Genomic DNA, 18,897 nt, shown 5'->3' with positions numbered 1-18,897 from the left:
CCTAGTGTTGCTATTATTATGAAAGTAAGTTCAAACTCGGGCACCTACTCTAAAAGGACTTGGAGGTCCACAGGCCACACCTTGAGAACTACTGACGTAGAATAAGGGTTTAGAGTGGACAAGTATCTTTTCAGCTAAAATATTCTATAAGTCTTCTAATTACCATAGGTTCTAACAAGGCTTAAGCAAAACTGTTCTTTCAATTACTAAAGTAGGTTAGAAAATATAAGGTAGTATAATGGTTAAATTGCAGATTTTAACCAACGTAGGCCTTAGTTTAGAGGGGTGCATCTGCACATATCTTGCTGCGAATCTTTAGTATTTAATCTCTATTTCCTTATCCAAACAATGAGAGTAGTATTAAAAATCTCTTTATTTGGGGATTATATTAGGGAATAGTTACATGTGAAGCACTAGTTTAGTATCTGGCTGTTCAAATTGTACCTGGCATATGTCAAAGAATCAATTAATATTTGCTGCTCCTTAAATACCATACAATGTCTTAGAAATGACATTAAAATGAGCTATGTGGGTTTCTGTGTGCTGTAAGTATATTCTCCCAATTGTCAAATTTCTCTTTATCTTCAAGGAATCTCGTAGGTTATATCAATTTCATTATGTGAACTGGCCGGACCATGATGTTCCCTCATCGTTTGATTCTATTCTGGACATGATAAGCCTAATGAGGAAATACCAAGAGCATGAAGACGTGCCTATTTGCATCCACTGCAGGTATAAAATAATTTTCCAAATACTTAAATGCCATTTTCTCTGAGTTTGATGTTAAATAGGTATTTTTATATTAATATAATGAGGGTAACCCAGGGTTTTGATATAGTATATAAGAATGTGGTCTTGTAAATTGATGTTGTCTTACCAGATTGAAATAATATTAAAATAATTTTTCTTAAAACATTATTTGAAAATAATATTCACATAGTGGTAACCTGTAGAGCATACTCTTTACTCAGAATCAATTAGAGCATATATTTTCTTTTAAAAAATTATTTTTTGTTTTATTATTATAAATAATTTTATTGGGGGCTCATTCAACTCTTTTCACAATCCTTACATACATCAGTGTATAAAGCACATTTGTTACGCTCATCATTCTCAAAACATTTGCTCTCCCTATAACCCCCTGGCATCAGCTCATCATTTCCCCCTTCCCTCCCCGCTCCCTCATGAACTCTTGATAATTTATAAATTATTATTATTTTGTCATATCTTACACTGTCCGATGTCTCTCTTCACCCACTTTTCTGTTGTCCATCCCCCAGGGAGGAGGTTATATGTAGATCCTTGTAATAAGTTCCCCCTTTCTACCCCACCTTCCCTCCACCTTCCCGGTAATGCCACTCACACCACTGGTCCTGAAGCATCTGGATCATCTGTCCTGAATTCCCTGTGTTTCCAGTTAGTGTACATCCTCTGGTCTAGCCAGATTTGTATGGTAGAATTGGGATCATGATGGTGGGGGAGGAGGCATTTAGAAACTAGAGGAAAGTTGTATGTTTCATTGTTGCTACACTGCGTCTCCTCCCCACGATCCTTCCAGGGATGTCCAGTTGCCTACAGATGGGCTTTGGGTTCCCACCCTGCACTCCCCCTCATTGACAATGATATGATTTTTGTTCTTTGATGCTTGATACCTGATCCCATTGACACCTGGTGATCACACAGGCTGGTGTGCTTCTTCCATGCGGGCTTTGTTGCTTCCGTGCTAGATGGCCGCTTGTTTACCTTTAAGCCTTTAGGACCCCAGATGCTGTCTTTTGATAGCCGGGCACCATCAGCTTTCTTCACCACATTTGCTTATGCACCCATTTGTCTTCAGCGATCGTACTAGGGGAGGTGAGCACACAATGATACGATTTTTTGTTCTTTGATGCCTGATAACTGATCCCTGCGGCACCTCATAATCACACAGGCTGGTGTGTTCTTCCATTGGGCTTTGTTGCTTCTCAGCTAGATGGCCACTTTTTTACCTTCAAGCGTTTAAGACCCCAGATGCTATATCTTTTGGTAGAGCATACAGTTTCATTCTCTACCTATTAAAGGCAATACTAGAGTAGTATTTTGTTCATATTAGTTTGATAAAAATACACAAGTACATTTACATAGACAGTGGTCATGAGAACTAAACATTATTTTATAAACTAATCAACAAATACTCTTTCCTAGAAAGCAAAAAAAACGCCACAAATTACTAATTTTCAAAACAATTTTGTAAAGCAATGGCCAAGTAGTTTTTATGCCTGATAAGCATTGATGAGATTTTTTAAATGTGTATTGATAACCATCTGTTATTCAGTGTGTGTGTGTGTATGTGTGTGAACTCTATGATCTAGGATTCCATCAGTAATAAAACACACTTTTATACTCATCAAAACATTTTTAAATCACTCTTGATACTAAGTGTAAGAAATTGCTGTTAAAAAGCCACTGATAGTAAGATATACACCAATTTTAGAGGTATAACCATGTATATTATATAAACATAGTTCAGAATTGATGAAAATCTCAATATTTCCACTCCTGGAGGAACATCAATTCTCACACGTACATCATCATTTGTCAAATTCTGAAAATATGTAATTTATAGCTTTGAAATATAAATAAACCAGGAAGATAACATTCTTATAGTAAGGCAATATCAACTCTTGATAAACAGTTCCTAGACATTCTCACTAACTTAAGCTTTGTAACAGATTATTGTAAACACTATGTGACTGGCTACTTTTTATTTAGCTAGTCTGAACATAAATGTATAGGTGCATCTACGTTGAATTTCTCTATCAAAGCGTTCTTATTCAAGTAATGTTTGAAGCTTAATTCGCTTTTGCACAACTAGTCATTTTCACCAATAGGACATCATGTAAGCCCTTCCATTGACTTTTTGGCTAATAATATGAGATTGTCTATTCTTGGTACAGTCCCAGAAGAAGGAGAGGGATAATTTTATATGTTATATTGGTAAATCAGTTTCAAAGAACCAACTCTTCTTAATCTGGTACTTTTGATTATTCTTGGATTTTTGGTCATTTCCCCAACTCAGAAATCATTTTGTCTTGTATATGATGAAAAGTAAAAGAACCACTCCATTTGGGAAGAACTCCTTACATTTTTTCACATGCCAGGGAAATGAATACCTGTTCCGGCTCATAAGTTATAGCCTCTACAGTTGACCTATGAACAAACATGCAGGTGTTAGAGGCACTGACCTGCATAGTAAAAAAAAAAAAAATCTGTTTATACCAGAGAAACCCACAGTTCTGGATTTCTATCCAGTCATATAGCTTTAGGCATGTTTTTTGAGAATGCACTTTTAAAAGGAAAAATTGAAACTGAATTGGTAGGTGCTATTGAGTTAGGTTTGTCTTGTAGCCACGCTGTGTACAACTGCCCAATCCTGTGCTGCCCTCTGAGTCCTTGCTATGAGCCTGTTGTTGCAGCCACTGTGTCAGTCCATCTTGGTAAAGATCTTGCTCTTTTTTCACAAAATTCAGTTAGTTAAGAAAATAGGAACTGTTTTGAATATCTTTGGTTAATAGTGGTATATTAATGCGGGCTCTGGTGACATCATGGGTGACTGATGGAATAGCAGGAGAAAGATGAGGGTATTTGCTCTTGTGTATATAAAGTTTCAAAACCTAAAGGAGCAGTTCCTTTCTGTCCTGTAGGGTTGTTAGGCAACAGAAACAACTCAGAGGCAGTGAGGGAGGGAGGGATTTATTTTCAATATGCTTTTCTAAGTGACTTATATTTACATTCACATTGATTTTTTAAAAAAACCTTTATAATAAGTTTATTGGGGGCTCTTACAGCTCTTATAACATAACATTCCAACATGAATTGTATTAAAACATATTAGTACATATGTTGCCATCATCATTTTCTAAACATTTACTTTCTATTTGGGCCCTTGATATCAGCTCCTCTTTTTTCCCTCCCTCCCTCTCTTTCCCCCTTGTGACCCTTTGAAAAATAATAAATTATTATTTCATATCTTATACCGACCGCTGCCTCCCTTCACCCAAGTTTCTGTTGTTAGTGTGCCCCCCCCCCCCCGTGGGGTTAGGGGGGAGTTTTGTGTTGATCAATTGATTTCCCCTTTCTCCTCCTCCCCCCACCATCCCCCTACCCTTGCGTTATAGCTACTCCCATTTCTGACAGGTTTATCTGACTTGGATTCTGTGTGTCGTGAGCTCTTACCTCTACCAGTCTACATGCTCTGATCAAGCCAAAACTGAAAGGCAGCACTGGAGTCATGGTAGTGGGGGATGAGGAAGCCTCAAAGAACCAGAGGAATATTGTATGTTTTGTTGGTGCTTTACTGTGCCCTGGTTGGCTCATCCCTTCCTTGTGACCCTTCTGTAAGGGAGGAGATGTCCTATTGTCTACATTCTCAACAATGTTTTTTTTGTTTTGGGTCTTCTGATGCCCATTACCTGATCTTGTTGACACCTCAGGATCACACAGGCTGGTGGTTTTTTCTATGTGGGTGTGTTGCTTTTCTGGTATATGGCCACTTGTTTAACTTCAAGCCTCTTAAGATCCCAGATGCACTATCTTTTGATACTTGGGCACCATCAGCTTTCTTTGCCATATTTGCTTTTGCATCACAGAATACCAAGTTGTTAGAACAAAGTGTCCTTGCATTGAGGGAGGGCTTGAGCATAGGCCCTAAATCCATCCATTTCCTCAGTGTATTGCCATATAAATATATGTACGTAGACCAAAACCTCTATTTTTATGAATCAATATATTTACATAAGTGCACACATGTTTATATCCATAGCTTTGCTTCCTAGAGCTTTTCTATGTTTCTTTTACCTTCCTCCTGCCCCACCATCACGCTTGCCCTTCTGCCTCTTAGTAATTCCTCTCAGCTAGTTTGCTGTTGCTCCATCACCATCGTCCTCATCGTTACTTTTAATTCCCTAGTTGTTCCTTTGTCTGTGGTGGTGTTTGCTCACCCCTCCTTTCCTCTGCTTCCTCCTCCCCACAAGTCCTTGCAGAACTTTCAGTCCTGTTGCTTTCTCCTCTGTCTTGCTTCCATGCCTATCTTATAAATGTAAGCAAAATAACAAAAAGAGGGAAAAAACATAAAATAAGGGGGGAAATTAGCAAAACACTTAACCCAAAATGAAAAGGCATAATTCCAGATCTGTCCACTGACCTTTATGCCTCTCCCCACCAGTCCTGGGGGCTTCCAGAAACTGCCCCTCCTAAACTGAAGTCTAATTTGGGGGCTCCTCGGGGTTTGTTTTTTCAAAAAATCATTTTATTGGGGGCTCGTACAACTCTTACCACAATCCATACATCCATCCATTGTGTCAAGCACATTTGCACATTTGTTGCCATCATCATTCTCAAAACATTTTCTTTCTACTTGAGACCTTGGTATCAGCTTATTTTTCCTCTCCCTCCTAGCCCCTCCCACAAACCTTTGATAATTTATATATTATTATTATTTTGTCATCTTACAATGTCCGACTTCTCCCTTCACCCACTTTTCTGTCGTCCATCCCCCAGGGAGGGGGTCACATGTAGATCCTTATGATCGGTTCCCCCTTTCTACCCCACCTTCCCCTGCCCCTTCTGGTATTGCTACTCTCAATATTGGACCTGAGGGGTTCCTCTATTGTGGATTCCCTGTGTTTCCAGCTCTTACCTGTGCCTGTGTATATCCTCTGGCCTAGCTGCATTTGTAACATACAATTGGGGTCATGATAGTGAGGGGAAGATCCTGCGACCCTTCTGTAAGGGATGTCAAGTTGGATCGCCACTGGAATGGGCTTTGGGTCTCCACTCCACACTCCCCCTCATCCACAATGATAAGATTTTTTTGTTCTTTGATGTCTGATACCACTTCAGGGGTTCTGTGGTTTTGCTTTGCTCCAGTTCCTGGTCTATTATGTTTCCCTATTGGTTCACCCCACTTTGGGGTGGTCAGCCCAGACTCACTCCCGTGTATGTCCCCAGTATTGTCCTCTGTCACAGTATGCTCCAGCAAGGGACTCGTGTCTGGAGTTGTGCTTGGCTCTACAGTCCTCTCTGTACCTTAGCAGATCTGTGCAGGGCTGTTATCCTCAGGCTTGATGTGCCAGTATGGGGTCTAGTTCCTCACTCTTTCTTTTTCCTTCGTGGGTTTCTTCTGTATGGGCGTGGCAGGCCGGCCTCTCTCCCCAACCTGTAGGTTTCGTTTTGTCCTCTGTAGCACATACTTCTAGGGTGTGTCATGTGTTTTAATAAAAATCTTGTGTTAGTTTATATGCTTTGTCTTCTGGTAGTTCTTCGGGGATAAAGAACGCATCAGTTGTCTTTGTTGTTTTGGAATCACTGCTGGTGTTTAAGCAAATCGAAATAAAGTACTCTTCTTTCTCTAAAACTCCAGGTCCATGTTGGACACAGACTAAATTTCTGTGTAAGACACTGCTGTTTAGGCAGAGTTTTCTGAGTAGTAGAATTAGACTTTTCCAAAGCGAAGAAATCTAGTATTTTGACATTCACCAGCGCTTTTGTATAGTCTGTGAGCCATTCACTCTTAGAAACAAGATAAATAATTAAAAAATCTAAATACTAAAATTAAGTTTGTTTCCTGCGCACACACTATTTTATAGCATGTTTACTAAGACTATTTCATCATATTTCTTAAATAACTTTTGTTGGTCTTGAATATTAACTTATCCATTTACATTTATTTTCTAGCTCTCTTTGTAGCAGAAACCTAATGGTCTTTTCTGACTTTGTGTCCATAGTGCGGGCTGTGGGAGGACAGGCGCCATCTGTGCCATAGATTACACTTGGAACTTGCTGAGAGCTGGGGTAAGAAGAACTCTTTGGTAGCATTATATTCACCTGTGTTATTATGGCTTTCAAACTTAATGTTCAATTGCAGAAAATTAGAACATGTTTTGTTACACACTGTAAGTTTTTCAAAAAGTAGCTTTACAATCAAAGTGAAAAAGGACAAATGATATATATTCCCTTGAGATAAGTCCTTGTGTGGCAAGATAAGGATGTCACCTCTTTTCTTGTAAGTAAGTGAATACTTGTTTGTATTAGGGATGTAGACCTTCCATTGATATTTTTCCAAATACAGACTTCTTATTGCTATTCATATTTATTTTAGCTATAACTATATTCCATTCAGAAAACATGTATGTCTATTTGGAGGCATTTTAGTGTGTGATGAAGAGTGCCTCCCAGGCACCAAACTGGCCAGGTGAAAATTCTTGCTATGTCATTTAATAATTGAGGTTGTCATTTAATGTTGAGGTTGCATAATCTCAATTTTTTTCATCTGAAAACAGGCCCCTAAGAGTCATAACTTCATGGTGGTCATAAGAATTTAGGAAGTTAATCTATGTGAAATATTTTAGAGCAACATGTAGCTTATAGCATGTGCTCCTAAGGTAGTTAATACATTTGCTATTATTGTTGTTATTACTGCTACTATTTCTAGGAATTTTGTTTGAAACTATGAAGGATGCAAAGTACGACCCAGCCCTCATTACAGAGTAGAAGAACACAAATCATCCTATTCTTTGTAGATGTGGGTCATTTACTGGTTTCTCTGTCGTTTCATACACATTAAGGAGGAACTTTTAATTCTTCATATCTTAATAGTTACTGTGAATATGTTAATCTGTGTTATACAAAATAAGATTAATAAATGTTTGAGGAACCATGGTAGCTTTTTGATTAAAGCACTCAGCTCCTTACAAAAATTTGTCAATATAAATTCTCCAGCCACTCTTGTAGGGTTACTTTGAGTCAGAATCAACTAGATGGCAGAGGGTTTAGATTTTGAGTAAATATTTAGTTTTGTTTACCTCTTCTACTCTCTTCTTTCCCCACCTTGTTTCTTTATTTCATTTTTGTTAGGGAATGTTTAAATTTTTAACAGTTTTAAAACCTTCTGGGGCTGAATTTTATATTCCCCAAAAGCTACTGTCCCATAATACTGAAATGAAAAGCATGACGTGGATCAGATTTGGCGTCGTGTTCTGAGTTGGGCTGCTAACCACAGGGTCAGCAAACTAAGACCACCGACGGCTCCCAGAGGCAGTTCTACTCTCTCTGTCTTAGGAGGTAACTGTGAGTCGGAGTCAGTTTAATGGCAGTGAGTGTGAATTTGAGTTTTGAGGATTCTATCACGTTTGAGTATAAGTCAATTAATTGGTGAGGTGTGTCATTTTAGATGAATGCCAGCAAGCAAAGTAAACACCTGGTTATTTTGAAAATTATGTCTTTGAGGCATACTCCCCATTTTTATTGAGTCTGGCATAACATAATACAGGCTTTACTTTTAGACTTGATGTAAAACTGTTTCGACATTTATAAACTTCTCTGGGCAATAAGCTTGGGATTCATCCTCTCCTGTTTCATCTTCCTCATCACTCTAAAATATTATTACTAAACAGGAAATTCTAATAGTTCTGCCTCAGAAACATCCCCTAAGCGCTATCCTTTCTTTAGATTTTGCAGTAAACCTCTGCCAGTTTCTTTTTTTCCTTTCAGGCTACTTTCCTCTGATGGCAAAAATTGCTTAGATAAAGCCAGTCTCTTGTCACAGTTGCCTATGGCAATGTGGCCAATCCCAAATGTACCAAATAATTGGTTAGTGTGTTTCACAGTCGGTCTGCAGGGATGTAGCTGAAGGATCTGTATTTATACCTGATTCTTAAAGGATCCCTATCTAATCCAGGAGACGCCTGTACTTACAGTCTGATTTCCAAGTAGCATATCTGCTCCCCTGCTTTCAATATCTGCCTCTTCCTTTAGTTCTAGACTTTAGCCACCCCACACTTAAAACAGTTCTCTAACCTATCATGCCTCTGTATATTTATGCCATTTTAAAAATAGAATATCGCCTTGTAATTGTGTCAGTTCCAACTCACAATGACCCTGTAAGACAGCATAGAGCTACCCCTGTGGATTTTTGAGGCTAATAGTCTTTATAGGACAGAAAGTTTCATTTTTCTCATGATGACCTGTGCAGCTGGTGGATTTGAACTGCTGACTTTTCAATTAGCAGCCCAACTCAGAGTGAATTTAATTACCACTACATACAGTCATCAAATAAATGCTTTTTATTATTCTCAGTATACTGGTCTCATTGCTTTGCTAGATAAATTTTATTCAAGTACCTCACTCCCCTGCTTGACAGCTTAGGGTCAAAATTAGTTGTATCCAAATGTTTCTAGTTACCCAGTATTTACATGAATTTATGAAAAGGTGAAGACTATTTTACTATTCTCTGAAGACTTGACTGAATTTTTGTGTTGAATTTCCTTGTTCTAGAAAATACCAGAAGAATTTAATGTATTTAATTTAATACAAGAAATGAGAACACAAAGGCATTCTGCTGTACAAACAAAGGTATGGTTGTTTCTGTTTATAAAATATATTTTTATAAATATTGTCATTTTATATGTAAATGAACTTTTTGTTTATCTTTTTATCTCCCTATTAGGAGCAGTATGAGCTTGTTCATAGAGCTATAGCCCAACTATTTGAAAAGCAGTTACAACTATATGAAATTCATGGAGCCCAGAAAATTGCTGATGGGGTGGTAGGTATTCTTGGCTTATTAATTTTTACCATGATATCATATAGGTATATGTCACTTAATATCATCAGTTCATTCTGTGAAATGGGTTGTTAGCTGATTTGGATATTGTGTGGATACCCTTTGTAATACTATCCATAAGCCTATTATGTTGAAACCTTTTGAGAGTCTACTGGATAAAGCCAGAGAGCTGTACTGGATAGATGAGGTTGGCTCTGCCAGGGAGCGAGTAGGTCGGGAGCTACCCTAATAGCTACATTGGGACTTGTTGTAGGGGAGGGAGGCATACGGCTAGAAATGGGGCATGTGGCCTCAGGTTCTTAGTAACACAGCTGACCCTGATGGCTCTGACCAAAGCTATCTGGAGTCAAGACATTAGTACCTCTGGCCCTGCAACTCCAGCAAAAGCTGAAAGGTGGCCCATGGCAGTCTTTGCCCTTTGATGAGAATTTAATGCGCACGGGTGCTGGGATGGGTGGGTGGGTGGGTGAAGCCAGGAGGAGGGAAAAAAGGAGGCAGTACCACAGGGGTTGGGATGTGCCCTGGAGCATTGCTGCCCATTAATTCGGAGAGGGAGCCCTAAGGACTCAATGAAAACTATTAGGGGGAAAAAATATACAAAAGTACAACTGCTTCTTAAAGCAAAAAAAATCTAATGGCAGGGGAACGAATAACAGCATTGCATGTGAACAGATAAACATTGGATAGTGTAAGATACGGCAAATAATATTATATAATATACAAATAAGGGTTCCTGGGGGGGCGGGAGAAGGAGGGGATAATGGGGAACTGATAACAAAGAGTTCAAGAAGAAAGAAACTGATGGTGGTAGCAATTGTAAAAGTATGTTTTATTTAACTGAATTATGGATTGTTATAATATCTGTAAGAGCCCCCAATAAAATGATTAACTGAAAAAAATACAGAAAAAAATCTTATGGGAACAATGGTGTTCATGTCTGAGGTTGGTTGTTATCTGAGCTAACTTTAAGAGACACATGGCTATATTTAGCTTTTAATCTTCATCATGTATTTTATCTAATTTAAGAATTTCCGTGACAGTCATTATATTTACTTAAGCTGCCTTTTGTTAATTCTTTCTGCATCTTGTTTTCATCTGGGTTATTAAGGACTCCAATGCAAGTTAAATAATTTTCTAAAATATATACATTGAATTTCAAACATACCAGAAATCATGTAACGTATTGTTCCTTAAATCTTACATATATATATTTTTAATAGTGACTTTGTTCTCTCACCCCATCTGTTCCACCCTTGCCTAAGTTTCTACATAAATTTTATATTGTTCTTGGTTATGGTAGCATAAAATGTAAGGTTAGTTGTTTACATGTTTTTAATTAAACAAGATTATAGTGCCAAAATCAGGTTCTTTTTTGACACGTAATTCAATGCCATTTTCATTCCTGGCTAGAAGATCTTGCTGGATTATCAAATTTTAACCTGACAAAAATACTGTATTTTCTTCACAGGCTTTTCCCCTACGTCTTCCTTCTAACCCGTTCACTTATGAGGGTGTTTCTGTATAATCACTTGACCTTGAAGGTGCTCATAGACATTCTTACATCTTTGGTTATGTTGACTCTAAGATAGCGGTCATGATAAGCTCACATAGTCACAACTGCGTTGTGTAACTGAAGTACAATAAGAATGTGAGTTACAATATGCAGAGCCTCAGTTTTCCTTTTCCCCTTTGGATGGTCAGGTCAGTTTTCCTTTGCCAAATAAGAGAGTTGTTACTGAATGCTGATTTCCATGTGCTAAGATAATATAGGCCACTGAGCTTGTCGGGACTATGTGTCTCTCTCTACTTTTTTTAAAAGACAATTTCAGGTTTGTCCTTTTCTTTTTTTAAATTGTTAGGTGACTGCAGCATCTCAGAATCTGATAGACACTTCACTTCTACAATCTTTGATCAGATTGTACATTGCCACCCTTAGTTCCTATCCCACACTGATTTTCACATGTGATTTTAAGTGATTGAGCAATAATAATAAATGCCCACTGATTTCTCTGAGAATATGATAAGGTGTAGAGGCCTAATGGAGGCTTTATAATAGCTCTATAGAGTCTATACCCTAGAATTATTTTTGTAGAAATATCACTTTAAAATTTTGTTCAGCAACTGTTTTACTCTTCATTTTTAATATTTTATTTTGCAACTAATATAGCTTTAAGTGGTTGATAATTAGATTCTCTTTGTGGCACTCAGTACAAGCGCTGACAGGTGAAAAATATTAGTATACAAAATAGCAACTCTGGTTCCTTTCCAGAATGTTCTAGCCATTGGTTCTTTACCAAAGGTGTACTGGACATGGAACTGTTTTGAGTTATAAACGGCACAAAATAACTAGCAAAATCTCCTTTGAAAAGAGAGATTACACTGAAATCCAATGTCAAACAGATTATTTAATTTCTAAGATTTTTTTACATCCAGCGGAGTAGATCTGAGCATTGGAAATGGGGACACAAAAACTGTAGTTAATATAAGCGATTGGAAGATAAAAAATTATACAAAGTTTAGTAAATAAATACTATGAAATTCAAGAATGAAAAATCACTCTGTAGTAAATCTAGTGACAGGTAACTTCTGTTTGGGCATTGGCTTTCCGCTGAATTGTGGTTCTGCACTGTCACATTGACTCCTTTCATCAGTGCTCAGAAAACAGCTCCCTCAGACATTGTTCCTCCTCTCGCTCATTTTCTCAAAGGTTCTGATGTTCTCTTATGTACCCCACATGAGGAATTCCCTGTGACATGCTTTTCCTTTTGTCATGAGTACTATTTATTTAGCATGCCCACGTAAATAATTCACATACATATGTAGCACACATAGAATTCCACTGTTCAAAGGTACTGTGTGGTTTACAGAAACTGTATAACTTGTTCCTTATTTGTGTAAAAATAATGGTAATCACTGATCTACAAGTACCTTTCCTGATTTTCTTTTTTCTCCTCCCTGTTTCCCCTCTTTACTTCTCCATTCTTTTTTGGCTAATGCCATTCCACATGCCTACCACATGGCTAATATTTTTAACTGTAACTTCTCCTTTCTTTGATTGCTTAGCTTCATGTTACTGACTATACTTCTTTATAGCTTGATCCCACCACCCATCTGTCCCTTTGCTGTACAGATACAATGCTGGAAGCACTCACTGTATGCCAAGACATTTGGAAGACAATACCTTTCTAACACACTATGTGTTTCTGCCTATTGCAAAGAAAGGTGATCCAATGGAATATAGACATTACTGAGTAATATCATTAGTATTACAGGGAAGTAAAATTTTACTGAAGATAATTAATATACTGCTATAGCCATACAATGGCTAGAAATTCAAGCTGGATTAAAAAGTGGACATGGATATAAGATGGATCTTAAAGCAGTTGATATCAGAAAGATGTTTGCTTGTTTTAGTTGCCTATGCAAAGCCATTTGACTGTGAATTATAACAAATTATGGATATAACAGTGGGAATTCCAGAACACTTAATTGAGCTCAAATGGAACCTGTGTTGAGTTCCAGAAAGAGGTCTAATTGAATAAAGGTATATTTTATGATTTGCAATTAGAAAAGTTGTGAAGCCAGGTTAATCATTTGACCATACTTAAGTTTGTATGCAGAGCAAATAATATGCAAATCTGGATGAGATGAAAATGGAATCCAGCTTCAGGTTTGGAGGAAAACTCCCGATATGCAAATGACCAAAGGTTGCTTTTTCAAAAGTGAAAGCAAATCGAACTATATACTGATGATGAAAGACTCCATTGTGAATCATAACCTAACAGAAAACAGAAACACAACCTAAATTATCAGCAGCACGTTATAAACAGAAGAACACTATAGTTGTCAGGAATTTTATTTTACTTGGATCTGTAATCAATAACCTGGAAGTAACAGTCAGGAACTCAAATTATGTATTTTCTTGGACCAGTGTGCTTCAAAAGACCTCTAAAGTGTTAAAAAGCAAAGAAGTTCCTTAGAGGACTGAGGTGCACCTCACAAGCCATGATCTTTTCATTTGTATGCAAAAGGTAGACAATGTAAAATCAATAAACAAAATTGATGCATTTTAATTGTGTTTGCAAAGAATATTGACTGTGCTAAGGACGGGAAAGAACAAAAAAGTCAGTCTTGAAGGGAGTACCGTCGGAGTGTTCCTTAGGAGCAAGAATGGCGAGATTTCAATTTGCTTGTTTTGGACACAGCGTCAGTAGCCCGTCACTGCATTAACTGCTAGAGGAAGGACATCCTATTTGGGTGAAAACCCGTGAAGCTCTCCACTGGACCGACTGACACGTGGCTCCAACAGTGGACTCAAACGGAGCGGTGATGGTGGAGAAGCAGTAAGATCGTCAGTGCTCTGCTCTACGTGAGGCCACCAGGAGTGGAGCCAACTCCCTAACAGCGAAACAGCACGGCTTGATCATTTTACTTTTTGAAATGTGTAGTGCCGTTCCAAGACTATAAACTTCTTGAAGTTTAGTACCATATCCTTTACATTTTTTTCTGTTCCCTCCTGTGCTTAACTTTGTCTCGTGCATTTCACCTGTCTGTCCATAGTGTCTTAGCTGCCGTTCAAAAGTCTGTTTTTCACTTGCTTCTTTCTGCACCTTTCTCGACTTTTTTTCTCAACCCATTGAAGGAATTCAAGTACCATTCTCCTGCATTCCTTCTCCATTAGAAATGCCTTTAGCCCCTGCCTCATATTCCTGAGTAAGGTCTTCAGGCTCTGTAGTTTGTCTCTAGTTTGAGCCACTCTGCTCTTCATGTGAACTTAGAGTGTTATCTCTGAAAATTTGTGGTGGTTGTGTAATATTTGTATTTAATTGATGATTGTATATTGGTGAAACCCAAACTATCCATAGCCACTCACTCACTACCTGTCTCTTGATGGGTGGTGATTGTGTATGCGTGCACATGGGTGCGCACACAGTTTCTGTCTGCAGCGTGGTTGAGGGCAGATTGGGCTGGCGTGTTCAGCTATCTGTACATGGTGGGTGGCAGCCCTAACCCGCTGAGGGGTGCTGTCGATGGAACAGGTGTGGCTGGACTGTGTGCGCATGGTTGCTGTGTCAAATTGGGTGGGACAAGAAAAATGAGAAAATAATAATAAATGGAAAAGAATGTAAAAACAAGAGTAAGGAAAAAGAAAGGGGGGGATTCAATAAATAAAGTAAGCAAACCCTCACTGCCACAGAGTTGATTTGGACTCATGGGGACCCTAGAGGATAGGGTAGAACTGCCCTCTGGGTTTCTGAGACTAACTTTTTTTTCCCCAATCATTTTATTGGGGGCTCTTTCAGCTCTTATCACAATCCATCCACACATACATCCATTGTTTTAAGGACATTTGTACATATGTTGCTATCACCATTTTCAAAACATTTTCTTTCTACTTGAGCCCTTAGTATCAGCTCCTCATTTTTTTCCCCTCTCTCCCCCACCCTCTTTCCCTCTGTGAACCCTTGATATTTTATAAATATTTTTTCATGTCTTACACCAATTATTGTCTCCCTTCACCCATGTTTATGTTGTCAGTCCCCCTGGGAAGGGGGAGACTGTAACTTTTCACAGGAGTAGAAAGCCCTGTCTTTTTTTCTGAGGGACTGCTGATGGTTTCAAACTGCTGACCTTACAGTTAGCAGCCCAAGGCGTAACCACTGTGCCACTTAGCTGCTAACAAAGGCTAGGAAGGGGGAAATAAAAGACAATTAAAGAAAAAGCTATGAAAAGAAAAAAAGAAGAGAATAAACTGAAAAAAGCAGGGGGGGAAAGTGAAGGAAAAGACAACTGAAGAGTTGAGTCCCCTGCCAGCTAAGGAGTTCACAGGGGGTGTACAGGCATGGGAGCTTGGTTTGAAATGGAATTCCTGCAGGCTTAGCGCTTACCTGGGACATGGACCTGATCCAGAAGGGTTCCTGCAGGCTCAGATGGTGGTTGGAGGTCACGATCATGTTCCAGGGAAGGAAAAGTATCTTGGGCTAAGAGGGCAGCTGGGGCAAGGCATGTGGCTATGGCTCCTGCCCACCCAAGGTGACTGGCAACAGCCTGGCTTATCTAGCCAGCCCTGGACCTTTTGCTTGTTCTGAAGGGTCAGAGCTTGTGCTCTTCCAGATTGGAGTTATGTGTGTGACTAGCCACTCCTTTGATCAGCAGGAGAGGGAGGCGAACAAGGGAAGAGCCCACCTTTCTGGTCGCAGCCCCTGGTGTGGGTGCTTGTGCTGCTTCTGATCAAGTGGGGTTGCAGCAGAGCAGTCAACAGTTCACCTGATTACTCTCTGGCCTCGTTCCTTTAGCTGCTTCCAGTCCGTATTCAGCGCATTTCTCTGTCCTTTCTTCTGAAGCCCAGGATTCCAGAGTATCATCTGTATATGTTTCGTTTGGCCTTTAATGCTTTTGTTGTAGAGGGTTTGGGTAGTGTGTCTGCTTTGGCCACCATCTTGCCAAAAACTTCAATTCTAAAGTCTAAAATACTACAAAAACCTAAGGTTATATTTTATGAAGCAATTTCAGATTATTCATGCTTAATTTTTAATCAATTTATTAATGGCTCACACAACTCCTCACAATCCATACATACATCAATTGTGTCAAGCATATTTGTACATATGTTGCCATCATCATTCTCAAAACACCTGCTTTCTACTTGAGCCCTTGGCACCAGCTCCTCATTTTTCCCCTCCCTCCCCGCTCCCCTTTCCCCCCTGAACCCTTGATAATTTATAAATTATTATTATTTTTTCATATCTTACACCACCCAACATCTCCCTCACCATCACCCACTTCTTCTTTGTCTGTTCCCCAGGGCGGAGGTTATATGTAGACCTTGTAATATGTTCCCCCTTTCTCCCTCACCTTCCCTCCACCCTCCTGATATCACCAAGCTCACCACTCTCCCAGAGGGGTTCATCTGTTCTGATTCCCTGCATTTCCAGTTCCTATCTGTGCCAGTGTGTATCCTCCAGTCCAGCTGGATATGTAAGGTAGAATTAGGATCATGACAGTGGGGGGAGGAAGCACTCAAGAACTAGAGGAAAATTGTATATTTCATCGTTGCTACACTGCACCCTGACTGACTCGTCTCCTCCCCGCAGCTCTTCTGCAAGGGGGTGTCCAATTTCCCACAGATGGGCCCTGGGTACCCACCCTGCACTCCCCCTCATTCACAATGCTATGATTTTTTTTTTTTGGTCTTTGATACCTGATACCTGATCCCTTCGACACCTTGTGATCTCACAGGCTGGTGTGCTTCTTCCACATGGGTTTTGTTGTCTCTCAGCTAGATGGCTGCTAGTTTATCTTCAGGTCTGTAAGACTTCAGGTGCTTTATCTTTTGGTAGTCAGGCACCATCAGCTTTCTTCACCACATTTGCTTGTGCACCCATTGTCTTCAGTGATCGTGCCAGGAAGGTGAGCATCTCAGACTGCTGAGTTGTTAGAACAAAGTGTTCTTGTGTGGAGGGAGTACTTGTGCAGGGGCCCACTGTCCATCTGTTTTCTTAATACTCAACCTATAAATATATGTAGTATATAATTAATGAAAATAATCAGCACATGAACTATTAGTATGTCAGAAAATGATACAAAAACAAATCAAAGGCCTGTCTAATGGATTCAGACTCTCAGCAAACCTGGGAAATCAGACTAGAAGTTCCCCTTTGGGTTTCTAGTACTGTAGCACAAAGGCTCATCTTTCTCTGCCCCCCATAGTACACAAAACAACAACAACAAAACTAAAACTCTAAAGCCTAGTGGTCTCTGATGTGCTAAGACTAAGGTGGTCAAAAGTCCTGATTTACCAGTTTATGTTTGCTTTTTAGTTTTAATGCTTGTATGTCACAAACACACACACACACACACACACACACACACATACACACATACCCCACTTTTAATCTCACAAGAGCCCTGCTTGGGATAATAAAGTGTAGTCCTCCTACATATAGCAGCTATCTGTGCAAGAGCTGACACTGTTATGGTATGTGGCTGTAATTGAGGTTAATGCTTCCAGTCTCATTTTGTAGCTCTGTTCTTACAGTTGCTGTGTTTCTGAGTGTCATTGAGCCTTTTCCGATGAGTAGATAGCCCAGAGGATAGAGTAGAACTGCCACTTACAAGAGCACATCACCAGTTCTTCTGTCCTGCAGAGGAGCTATTGGGTTTAAATTACCAACCATGTGTTTCACCTTTTCACTATTGGGCCTCCGGATTCTTCTAGGTTGAACATTGTAAAGAAACATATACATCTCTTCTGTATCAAATGGATATTAGGAAACAGGACTCACTAAAACTTGTCCAGGAAGCTGAGTTCTTTATTTTCCTTCTGGTAAAAAGGAGGACATTGGCAAGTAACAGTTACAAAGACAAAAACATACTGCTACCATGGATTTAGTAGGAGGCGCCTTTGGATAAAAAAGGCAATTGCAATTTGTAGTTTTCCTAAATTACTCACAATATATGCAAAGATGGCTTTTTGCTAAAATTACTTTTGAGTTGACATTGTTCAAAATGATTCTTGCTCTTTAGTTCAGAATTTACATGCCCTTTGTGTATATAGGGAGACATGGTGGCACTGTTGTGTTAGCATCACAAGGTTGGTAGTTCAAGCTGACCAGCCACTCCAAGGGAGAAAGATGAGGCTGACTATCTGCTACTGTAAAGCTTGATGGCCTTAGAAACCTTGTGTAGTGTCTCTGTGAGTCCAAACCAACATGGCATTGGGTTTGGTTTTCCTATAGGGTTTGTTAGGTTGTATAAAAATGATGCTTTTCCGCAGACAAAGGTTAATTCAAAGCTGTGTTTTATGTTATAATTTGAGAGCTGCTCTACAGTTCCAAACACAGTCTTAAAGATTCTTTTAGCTGAGCAAACAAACTGCGGGCCAGTTGTGCTACTGGGCTTTGTGACCAGTGAGCATAAGAAATATTCATGGATGGGATCTCCTTGCCCCATATTCAGTTATGTAGGAATATAGAGGCTGCCCCCCCCCCCCAATGGAATTGGGCTGATGATGTGACAGAGGAAAGGTAGAACCAAAAATCACGAAAATGAGTCCTGGGGGATATAACCCCTATTTTGTGGGTTTTCCCCCTCTTTGCACATGATAGGGGGATAGGTATCTCTTTATATCTTTAATTTCTTAGGAAATCTACTTCTATGGTAGTAGTTGAAGTATGTTACTGTTTCTCAGTAACTACAGATGTGCTGAGATTTGTTTGTTTTTGTTTTTAATTTAACTCCCTCTTATTAGAGTCTGGTTCTTCAGGCGATTATATAAAGTCACAGTAAAAGATCCA

General features: G+C 39.2%; 1 protein-coding gene across 4 annotated transcripts in view; it reads left to right on the top strand.

Annotated features, from left to right (window-relative positions):
- Window positions 1-18,897, top strand: part of PTPN12 (protein tyrosine phosphatase non-receptor type 12) — a 109,394-nt gene that overhangs the window by 74,132 nt on the left and 16,365 nt on the right. For all 4 annotated transcript variants that reach the window (XM_075558497.1, XM_075558495.1, XM_075558494.1 and 1 more), the window contains exons 8-11: window positions 590-732; window positions 6,765-6,831; window positions 9,313-9,390; window positions 9,485-9,583. In XM_075558497.1, coding sequence (XP_075414612.1) covers window positions 590-732; window positions 6,765-6,831; window positions 9,313-9,390; window positions 9,485-9,583 — 387 coding nt within the window. The remainder of the gene's footprint in view (window positions 1-589; window positions 733-6,764; window positions 6,832-9,312; window positions 9,391-9,484; window positions 9,584-18,897) is intronic.

The sequence above is a fragment of the Tenrec ecaudatus genome, chromosome 9 (genome assembly GCF_050624435.1).
Source record: "Tenrec ecaudatus isolate mTenEca1 chromosome 9, mTenEca1.hap1, whole genome shotgun sequence".
Lineage (NCBI taxonomy): Eukaryota > Metazoa > Chordata > Mammalia > Afrosoricida > Tenrecidae > Tenrec > Tenrec ecaudatus.
The sequence above is the reverse complement of the archived record's forward strand: the minus strand, read 5'-3'. Positions and strand labels throughout refer to the sequence as shown.